At 48.7% G+C, this 11,336-nt stretch overlaps 1 protein-coding gene across 1 annotated transcript in view; it reads right to left on the bottom strand.

The window, feature by feature from the left end:
• The window catches only part of osbpl6 (oxysterol binding protein-like 6), a 59,651-nt gene that overhangs the window by 4,704 nt on the left and 43,611 nt on the right, over positions 1 to 11,336 (bottom strand). The window contains exons 13-22 of the mRNA XM_064329810.1: positions 10,805 to 10,942; positions 8,911 to 8,998; positions 7,222 to 7,475; positions 4,447 to 4,584; positions 3,222 to 3,285; positions 2,831 to 2,909; positions 1,530 to 1,674; positions 1,007 to 1,151; positions 705 to 831; positions 172 to 294 (exon numbers count right to left, since the gene is read on the bottom strand). Coding sequence (XP_064185880.1) covers positions 172 to 294; positions 705 to 831; positions 1,007 to 1,151; positions 1,530 to 1,674; positions 2,831 to 2,909; positions 3,222 to 3,285; positions 4,447 to 4,584; positions 7,222 to 7,475; positions 8,911 to 8,998; positions 10,805 to 10,942 — 1,301 coding nt within the window. The remainder of the gene's footprint in view (positions 1 to 171; positions 295 to 704; positions 832 to 1,006; positions 1,152 to 1,529; positions 1,675 to 2,830; positions 2,910 to 3,221; positions 3,286 to 4,446; positions 4,585 to 7,221; positions 7,476 to 8,910; positions 8,999 to 10,804; positions 10,943 to 11,336) is intronic.

Below are 11,336 nucleotides of genomic sequence, written 5' to 3'. Positions count from 1 at the left end.
TTGTGGTGTGTGCGCGTGAGTGTGTGTGTGCAGTTTGTGCGTTTCCCTGGGTTCAGCACTCTTTCCATAACACCAGCTGGTGCAGGCAGGCTGCGGGCAGCAGATCAGATGAGGGCTCTCGTGTGGCCCTGTGTGGCCCTGGCAGTGCCGTGGCCTGGGCGTGTCACTCACTTGAAGAAGCGGGGCTGGTGTTTAACGTTGTTCTCCTCCTGCCACTTCCTCCTGGTCCTCTGCAGGTCCTCGATGCGCTGCTTCTCAGCAGAAGCCTGCTCCACCTTCCCCTCCTCCAGGTACCTGCGTGCAACCGTCAGGCTTTAACCCAGCCCCGCTCTTTCTATTACACCCACTACCAACTTAAAAAAGGGTCACGTTCTCCAGTTTCTGTATGTTTTTTCGACAGGCCCAGACAATATATTGTGTGTAATGAAGAAGATTTTTTTAGTGACTTACGAAAGTTTCTGGCAGCCTGGCTGCTTTACACTGGCTGGCATAGGGTTTATTTGTAAATTGTCTTAATACATAATTGTCTATACATCAGTGTGGGTTGTAACTACCCTTTTCATCCTGAAGGTGGCAGCAGTGGACAAAGATGTTTGTTCAGGTCACTGGCACAGTCACCAGAGTTTTCGAGAGAGTGCTGCGGACAGGCAGGGACCAGGCCTCCTGCAGCACAGACAGGTGACCCGCAGCGGGGGGGAGCGTACCTCTGATCGGGGCGGAAGCGGGCGTCGGTGGGCGGCAGAAGGTCTTTGATCTCCGGGCACAGTTCGTTGAGCTCGATGGCAAAGCGGGTGAAGCCGTAGTACAGCTCGTAGTCGGTGGGCATGGACCCTGGGGGGAGAGGGCGGAGGAGAGGGGAACGTCCATAAGGCGCGAGCCTAAAATGAAAATCTGCCAAACCTTGTTTGTGAGTATTTGTAACCCGGTCCACAAGCGCTAGCTTGGGCGTTCCCGGAACGGGGTTGCTGAGGGACCGAACGCTGGGTAAGACGGTGTCTGACTGCACCTGGTCTCCAGACGCACTTGGCCGACGGCGGGACGCCGCAGTACAGGCCTTCGTGCCACTTGCCGAACAGCCGATGGACCACTTTCCCCTCCTGGTCTATCACCACGCCCTGGACCTCGTTCGCGTTCGAGCTCCAGTAGTTCCCCTGAGAGGAGGCAGAGTGGACCAGCTCTCAGGCGCCGATGGTGACAGACTGGGCGCGTTAAGCATTCGCACAGACTGGGCGCGTTAAGCATTCACACAAACGGCAATGCTCAATGTGTTAATGAAGAAAGACATCACCGCTGTACTGCATAAATCTGAAATACTAATATAGTAAATCTGAAATAGTAATACAGAGGTGGTAAAACTCTCATTTCTACAGCTGGCTAACAATACAGGTGTCTTTAAAGCAAAGGACATTTTCTTTTTTCATTGCTCTCATTATTAATTAACTGAAGTAATACAGTGCTGTGACCGTATTCTTTACCCTATAAAATAAAGTATATGTATTTGTTTGACTTGTTTCCGCCTGCAAACTTGCCTTGACGAAGGTGAGCTTGCAGATGCACGCGCTGCTCCTGTTGTTCCTGATGGTGATCTCTCCGTAATGCTCGATCCACCGCCTCCCGCTCAGGATGTTGTGTATGCAGGTAGTGACCTTGTTCCACTCGTAGTGATCGCCGAACCTGGGCGCACAAAACGCACGCGTGAGGCACGCTGCAGACGCGTCGCTGCAGACGCATCACTGCAGATGCACGCTGCAGACGCATCACTGCAGACGCATCACTGCAGACGCATCGCTGCAGACGCATCGCTGCAGACGCATCACTGCAGACGCATCACTGCAGACGCATCGCTGCAGACGCAACGCTGCAGACGCACGCTGCAGACGCATCGCTGCAGACGCATCACTGCAGACGCATCGCTGCAGACGCATCGCTGCAGACGCATCGCTGCAGACGCATCGCTGCAGACGCATCGCTGCAGACGCATCGCGGCAGACGCACACTGCAGACGCATCGCTGTCCGAACAGCGAGCAGCGAGCGAGAGCCTCGATGACTTCAACACCCCGTCAGCTGCATCTGACCTGCGATTCCGCTAAAACCTTTTTTTCCCGTGATGCGTAAGACGCTCAGTGCACTGCGCCGACTCGAAGGTCCCCCCGGGCCCAGCACGAGCTGCTGCTGAGTCACAAGGTGTGACGTCATCTCTTTAGGCTGCGGGGCACTGTGGGCGAATCTTCGTTTCTTCCCCGCAGAGGCGTCACAGTCTGATGGATTCCCTGTGAGATCAGCAGCCCTCGGGCACGCTCAGTCCTCCCCCATCCTCCCCCACCTCCCCCGCCCCCCCAGCCCTTCCCCAGGAGCACAGCTGGGAAATGTGCACATTAGAGGACTTCCTGGACCTCTGCAGAGCACAACAGAAATCTATGACTGCAGTGCCTAACAAAAGGCATTATGGGATATTAGAGTGTCACTAAATAGTTTGTCCCCAGCTGTTAAATCCTCCACAGAGAGAAAAAAAGAGGGAGAAGGAGAGATACAGACACATACACACACACACAACATACAAAAACAGAGAGAGAGAGACACACACACACACACACTCACAGTCCCATATTGCTATCCTTGTGGGGACTTCCCATTGACTACATTCATTCCGTAACCTCTAACCCTAACCCTAACCCCAACCACTACATGCCTAACCTTAACCTAATTGTAACCCTAACCCTAAGTCCTAACCCTAAAACAGCCTCTTGACCTTGTGGGGACCAGCAAAAGGTATTATTACGAGTTCATACACACACACACAAAGAGAAGAGCTTGTGTTGCGTAACCCACCTCGGGAGCATGACATTGACCGTCCCGATAGGCAGGATCTCCATGGACTTCCCCCAGAATTTGTTCTTCCATCTGACATCTGAAAGGGCAGAGCAGAAGAGGAGCGGTCAGCTAACGCCCCGGCCCGCCAAACTACCACTTTACAAAACAAGGCCGGCTTATTTCCCCTGTGCCCTGAAGAAGAAACATCCCAGCCGCCTCTCGTAAATATCGACTTTCTATCAATTATCTTGTTTCCTATCAATTAGCTTTGCACAGACATGGCAATGAGTTCCTGTGGCCCTCTGGAGGAGCAGAAAAACTAAATAGTTAGCTGCCTTCAGCACTCCATTACAGCAAGGGGGCAGGGCCAGAGCCATGTAGGGCATAGGGCATGGATGGCACCTCTTACCTTGCCAGAAGGTGAACTTTTTGGATTCACAGTGACAGGCCGAGATGGGTGGGTGGTGGCTCACCTGGAAAAGGGCAGTTGCAAACAGTAAGGCGGAATGCGGAATGTTTCCCTTGAGACCGCTGGACTGTAACGCCGTTTCATACTTCCCTTCTGTGGGATGCTTTATGCCACAGAATAATCCGTTGCCACTCTTTTTGACTTATTTTCACCTCCCCTTAAATCAAGTTCTCTAACAGAGGGAACTAATATATACACATTTAAGTTCAATAAAGTTTTACAATAAATTAGTTAACAACGACTGTGCACACATTCCATGGCAGGAAGAACAGCTTGCAACTGTGTAACAAACAAAGCCATGGACAACAGAAGCCACAAGCTAAAAGTAGAGCATTAACTGTTATAGTGTTATAGAAGGTTGTGTGTGTTCTATAAGGAGAAAATGGCATTTCTAAAATAAAGGATATCCAATGAAATTGGCACAATGACAAAACTCTGGTGGACAGCACACACCCTTCTGGCTCTCTGGCCATCTGACAAAATAGCTTTAGGCCAGTGAAACATGACACTGATGCTCCGGACTACAGCAGCGCCCCATGGGTGAAGGGCACAGCGGTCACAAAAGCAGGGCCACTAAATATGATGCCAGACAATGGGGGGAGGAGCCAGCGCCAAATGCCACTGCTCCGATTGGGCACAGACGCTGCCAGAGACTGACACTGGGAATGTCGACACTGTGGGAATGTTACTACTCTGAGGCCTTGGGGCCAGAGGAGGGGATTCTGCGCTGAGCAACAGTCCTGTCAGAGTTAGTTTAACATTATATAGCCGCTGGGTGTGGAATGACCGGGGAAATGCACAACTCCACCTGCTTTGAAGCAGGAGTTCTCAAACTGGTGCAATGGGTCTGCCTGTCAGCGATATGCTGCAGACAGCCACAGAATCGGTAGACAGTCCATAACACTTACAATTATGGTTGAAAATTACATTTCATATGAATAATAATTATAATAATCATATCGTATGAAAAGTTGTAGTGCACACAACCATAGAACAGTCCAGAAGACATACTGGACTTGACGATATGACCATGTAGCAGAGCTTGACCAACAAGAGGCTTTCACAAATATTGATTCAACCAATAAAAACAGTGTCTAGACTTAAAAATAAAATAAAAAAACATAGCCATGACAACTTATGAAAAAAAGAAAGTGCTGCAGCATACCTGTTCAGCGAAGAAACAGAGGCCCTTGTCTTCCCGGATACATTCATAGGTCTCTCCCAGTAAAGGATTGAATGGTTTACTTCCTGCTCTGTAGTACGTGGATGAATATCCAGAGACTACAAAAGCAGCAACAAGGACCTGGAGGACCAAAGATCACTGATTGGTTATCACAGAGACCAGACCATAATGAAAATTCATGAATTAAGGCCAAAGTGGGATGCATCCCATCCGTCCATTAAAACCTTTAGTGTAATACTGACTGAACTTGGCCACAACTTGAACGCAGCTTATTTTCAGCAGGAGGCTTCTAATTGGAAAATAATAAAAGCAGGGGTGCATTTGTGATCTCAGCACAGCCATTAAACCCTCTTCTTGAAATATGAACGCTTAAATATTTAATGACATGACACACAATGAAGAGAAAGCACTCATTTCTCCCTCTCAGAAGCGGCTGATTGGGCTGTGTAATAGCAGCGCATCGCGCAGGGGGCTGCTGGTTGGCTCGTGTGTCTGAAGCGCGGTGCTGCGGCACGGGGACGAGCCCCGCGCTCTCCCGTCAAATCCGGACCGCGCCGGGGCCGACTGCGGTCGATCAGGCGGGCCGCGGCGTGAAAAGAAGGCGACGCCATGTGTTTCCAGGAGATAAGGGCCGAGGACGTCAAACACTGTCCCGAAACAGCAGCAGGGATCGCCACGCAAACGCGGATGTAAAAATAGCATCCACGGTTTCGAAACTAGGGTGGGAACCGGACATTTTAAAGAAGGGAAGCATCATGCATTCACTGGTGGCATTCATTCATTTGTGTTGGGAACACCCTGTGTGTTCTTAGGGGTTGTGTAAGATAGAGAAACGCCACGGGTTCGCTCTAATCGCTTATTTTCACTCTTCCTCACGTCCTTTCCTCACTCCTTCGCTCCAGCCAACGGGGCACAAGAGGAAGAGATGCAAGGATGAGATACGAGGATGGAGGAATCAAGGCAACATGTCAAATTGATGGCATGCGCTTGCTCAGTCAGGCGTCAGTCTGAAGCGATGTCAGTCACTAATGACGCGTTGCATCGCCTGTCAGTGGGCTACTGAACCATACTGTTACCCCAGAGCTGCTTTCCACACTGAAAATCAGATGCAATGATCTACTGGACACTGTCAAATAAAAACAGTAACAGCCTATAAAATGAATTGCACAGTTAGAAGACAGCAAATGCACATGAACAGACTGAAATGACATTATTGCCCAGTCATAAAAGTGAGGGGGAAAAAAAGGTTTTGAACACAAGGCATGTTTAAGTTATTTCAGTGTAAAACATTGTAGAGAAAACTATTTTTGTCCATTGTTATTTGCATTCAACGATATGAAAGGCTACATGACACTTGCATAGCCTACATTTGCCAAAATTATATTGTTTTGAAAGGGAAAACACGATACGATACGAATACGAAACATACAAATGATATGGGAACAGTGCCATGTTTTTTTGCCTCTTTTGTCAAGCATAGACATGGCTTTTGATAGTCCGAAAGAATGCGTGTCATTATGAATTAAAGCAAAAGAGAAAGGAACGGTATAAAATTATAATTTATTATTTAAATAAATTGCATTGCATTCCTGCCATATTTCAAACTGTGGCAGATGTGGAGAGGTGGATCCTTTACATGTCACACATTCCAAAAAAGACTTCCACAAAGGGAGCACTGTTGTATCCTCGATGAAGTCTCCTCTGGGAGCCTCCTCGCTCCTCGAAGAACAATTCTATGGAATGGAACGTGCTTAAAGATGGCGGACATCGATCGATTTCTGAGTCACGCGAGGGCAAGGGGATGAGGACGGATAAAATAAGCAACTGGAATGAACACCAACATCCTCAGTCTTGGGGGGGTGTATTGTACCATGTGCTCACTGGGGTGTTATGTGTGTAAGAGATGTACCATGTGCTCACTGGGGTGTTATGTGTGTAAGAGATGTACCATGTGCTCACTGGGGTGTTATGTGTGTAAGAGATGTACCATGTGCTCACTGGGGTGTTATGTGTGTAAGAGATGTACCATGTGCTCACTGGGGTGTTATGTGTGTAAGAGATGTACCATGTGCTCACTGGGGTGTTATGTGTGTAAGAGATGTACCATGTGCTCACTGGGGTGTTATGTGTGTAAGAGATGTACCATGTGCTCACTGGGGTGTTATGTGTGTAAGAGATGTACCATGTGCTCATTGGGGTGGTGTGTGTGTAACAGATGTACCATGTGCTCACTGGGGTGTTATGTGTGTGTAAGAGATGTACCATGTGCTCAGTGGGGTGTTATGTGTGTAAGAGATGTACCATGTGCTCACTGGGGTGTTATGTGTGTAAGAGATGTACCATGTGCTCAGTGGGTGTGTTAGTGTGTAAGAGATGTACCATGTGTTCACTGGGGTGTTATGTGTGTAAGAGATGTACCATGTGCTCACTGGGATGTTACGTGTGTAAGAGATGTACCATGTGCTCAGTGGGGTGTTATGTGTGTAAGAGATGTACCATGTGCTCACTGGGGTGTTATGTGTGTAAGAGATGTACCATGTGCTCACTGGGGTGTTATGTGTGTAAGAGATGTACCATGTGCTCACTGGGGTGGTGTGTATTAGGGACATATCATGACTTCATAAGTCTGGTGTGTGTTTGGGATGTACTATGTGATCAACAGGGGTGTGACTTAGGGACATACCATGTCTTCATAGGTCTAGTGTGTGTTCAGAATTCATCATGTCTTCATAGGGGTGATGTGCATCAGGAACATACCATACGCTCGTAGGGGTCGATGGTGTCTGCAGCCTTGTCCAGAATCTCAGTGTACTCCAGCTCTTCGCACATGTGCTGCAGCGTGTTGAGCGGCTCGTTGAGCTCCACGGGCATGGACACCTTGGAAAGGTCTTTCCCGATGTTGTTCCTCAGGATGTTCCACAGGTTGATGTTGGTGATGTCGGGGGACGGGGCGGGGAGGCACGTGCGGCGCCCGTTCCGGAAGCCGCTCCCGGCTAGCTCGCCGTTCGGCACTGCAAGGACAGGGCACGCCTTTTAGCCGCAACGGTAAGGGATCACATTAAGGTCCCATTCATTATTAATGTGTCTTAATGTTACCAATGCTGATCTGTTTGCAGTGCTTGTTATTAAGTTCTGCAGCGCCTGTCCTAAAGTACACACCGCTCACCCCTTCATTTAAAGGCATACTATGCAGGATTTTTATTTGAAAATATTATAAAATAAGTATGCTAAGGCATACCCATGATGCACTGGGAAGCTCAGTCTTTACAAACTTTAACCAAATTGTGCACCTTTTACATGTATTTGTTATTCTAAAATGTGTTTGGGACGTTTCTGGGCGTGGCACTCTTTCCTGTGTTTGCTGCCGGTTTGCTGCAATGGCAGATGCTAAGAAGCCAAGAAACGACAAAGCAGGATTACTGAGTTCGCTGGATAACCCAGAACATCTCTATCTTGTTTATAGTGCTCGAGGGCCCTTAACACTAGTGTGGGCTGGGTTGAGGACTAAGGAGGTGTGAGTGAGGTCTACAAACACTGAGTCTACAAGGGCTGCAAAATTCTACATAGTAAACATTTAAGCTGAATTTAACTTTCCCTACAGTGCCTGTCAGTTGTAAGAGTTGAATGATGTCTATGTATGAACAATACACGCTAATAATATTTAATATTTTGGGACCTTAATAAAAACCACCACCATTCAGTCAAAATATGTCTAGTCTTTGTTACCTGCCACCCATGCCAATTCATAAAATAAATGATTCCACCAACGTGGATTTAGACAGCACTATTCACCCCTTCTTTACAGCAAACTGCATGGAAGACGTGCTTGGCCAATGCTCATTACAGCTTTCTGCATTGGGAGAAACAGCTGTCTCCTCTCATAATGGTCAGCTCTAATTTATACCACCTATATGTCCTGCTATAGACACCACTGCATATATTACAGCCATGATGTTAGCTGCACTAATGTTATGGGAAAGGGGAGGGGTTGATGTTTAATCAGAACTAGCACTGTGCACAAGGGAAAAGAGGTAAAAATCAGCCAAAGGCAACCCTAGGGCGGTTAGATGCTGCCAAATTAACAGGATGGCCACAGTTTGTTCTGAGCGCATCACATTAAACTGTAAAGACGAATGAAAGCCCACCCAGGAAGCCCCGTTCTGTGACGCATGAGCGTGCACACGGAAAGGCACATACACACACGTGCACAGCCAGCTTCATTCACACTGACAGCGACCGAACAACCAGCACACAAGCTTTCAGAGGGAGTCTGGCCAAACCAAGGCAGGCTTTCAGAGGGAGTCTGGCTAAGCCAAGGCAGGCTTTCAGAGGGAGTCTGGCTAAGCCAAGACAGGCTCTTTCAGATGGACTCAAGGTGAAACGACAGCCAGTGATTCAAAGAGTTAAATTCCGTCTCGGCGGTGCGGCAGAGAGAGAGAGACGTACTTTGCCTGGACAGGCTGTCCGTGACGCTGGCGTTGTCCTCAGAAATGTTATCGCTCACATCGCTGACGTATGACTCATCGTCCGAAGCCTGAGGAAGTGAAGGAGAGGGATTTATGCAGTCTAATCTGGACAGCTGCCGCCGGTCATGCAGATACGGCGACGCGAGCGGGTCTCCATTGGGCCCCAGGGCTGAGCGCGGAAGGGACACGCGCTACTGCACACCAGCAAGGGCAAAACAACGCAGCCAAAAATACGCATTACGGGTGCAGTTTTAACTGCAGAGTGAAAACACTACCAATCCTAAAATCGCACCCAGCGTACCGCTGAGACAGGCAAGGAGGGCAACTACATATAAAGGTACACTTCTTTATATTTAGCTGTCCTGAAAGCACTACAGAAACATATTTTCCCCATCGGACAGCCCTGTCTGTCTGTGACAGAAAAAATTGTTACAATATTTAACAGCAATGCCTGATTGAAGCATGTTACGATTGGCTGTGCTGGGAAATGTGAGATCGTTATCACAGTTCAGATGAGATGGCCGTCTATTTTTTTTTTTTTTATGTTGCTGTTCTTTCTGTCTCTTAGTTAGAAGTGGTGCGATTTCATGATTTAATGCAATATTTTCCTTATATAGTTAAAAAAAACAACAGCAAACCTCCATCCATTCACCATATCTCCTATCATTCTCATGCAAATGTACTTAATACTATACTGGTTTGGTCACGTAACAAATCAAGTACTTTTATTTGTGCATAATAGCAGACAGTGAACATCCATGTAAATTATGATATCAATATCAAGTAATGGTCTCACATTCGGTTTGCCGTCAAAAAAGGCTAAAATCATTTTTGACGTTTCATGCTCGACAGACTTTCCTTTCTGATGGTTTTTGACAGACAGGAATGTACAACACAGAGGTTGCTAGGATTTTCCTCAGGGACAAACCTTCTTGTTTTTGGTATCATGCCTTTTTTATCTTCAACTGTGTATGTGTTCACAGTGGTTAAGGTACAAAATCAAGAGAAGCTGCTTCTTTTTTCTTTGAACAATCACCCTCAAACCTATTCCGGGCAGGGGTGACCCAACTTAATGTTTTTACCTGGTTCTCTGGAAGACTGAATGATGGTATCAATACAGAAACCGCTACAAACGCAGCACCATATTCAGTGAAGAATAGTTTATACAGATTATTCATGTGGCCAAATGCTGTGCTCATAGGACCACTACTCCAAACTAATCTCATTTCAATTATTTAAATAATCCTCCATTTTAACTTCTGCCTGCACACAGAAAGCATGTCCGTTTGGACAGTGAGAGATTCATCGCAGCACTACAATGCCTCTCAGGATGATCCGGGGACCAGCGTCCATTGATCCCATCGGTAATTTAAAGCTCACTGACAGCGTGAATAAACCCCCCAGGAGTCCATCTCAACCTTGGGCTGGAGCAGGGCGGGGGACGGAGAGACATGGTGCTAGCGGCTGCTCCAGGAGGCTCGCGATCCGCTCGTGTAAAAAGCGCGATGGCTGAGAAACCGCGGGCCTGAAGACCCGGCGGAGTCATCGCTCATCACCCGCCAGAAAGAGACTGATGACCCTTCCCTCTGAACAGAGCTGCATCCAGCCCTGGCGAGAGGAGGGTAGATGGTGGTTGGGTGTTGAGCTGGTCACGTGACGTCCCTGCCCGCAGCCAATGGGGGAGGATGGCAGGCACGGGCTGACGCTGAGAGGCAGCAGGTAACACAGCGGTGGAGACCAGGCCGCCTCCAGAGTCACTGCCCGTGCTCACACCCCACGCCAGCCTATCTTGCCTTCCTCACACACTCCTCACCAACCCGCCCCCTCGCTGCAGCCGCACGCGGCCCTTCCAGCGTCCCCACGCCCCCCCTCACCTCGTTCTCCGACGAGCTGGCCGACAGCAGCACCTCCTGGGCGTCGAAGAACTCGGAGACGGACTCGGACATGGAGAGCCTGCTCTCGTTGGAGGCCTGCTGAGACAGGGGGATCCCCACGTGGATCTGCTCGCCGGGCTGAGGGCGAAACGGGACGGGGGGCGGGGGGGCAGGGGGGTGACAGTCAGACTCAGGCCCAGTGGGACTGCGCTGTTTCAGAGAGAGGGACTCTCTGTACATTTCTACATCAGCTCCTGCTGTGAACACAGTCATAGCTCAGGAGGTAAGACCGATTGTCTGGCAGTCGGAGGGTTGCGTCAAACCCGCCTGGGCATGCGAAGTGTCCTTAGCAGACCCTACCAGCTGCGAGAGAGGATCAATTGTAAAGCCTTGATAAGCGCTATACATCAGCTCCATTTACATTTACAGTCCTGCAGACTGGCCTAATTTCTACAACTTACTACTGGCGTGTATTCACCTGAAGGAGCAATGCATACTGACTGCTGCAAAGTATGTAATACAAATTTCATGT

This window comes from Anguilla rostrata, chromosome 3, assembly GCF_018555375.3.
Source record: "Anguilla rostrata isolate EN2019 chromosome 3, ASM1855537v3, whole genome shotgun sequence".
NCBI lineage: Eukaryota > Metazoa > Chordata > Actinopteri > Anguilliformes > Anguillidae > Anguilla > Anguilla rostrata.
The sequence above is the reverse complement of the archived record's forward strand: the minus strand, read 5'-3'. Positions and strand labels throughout refer to the sequence as shown.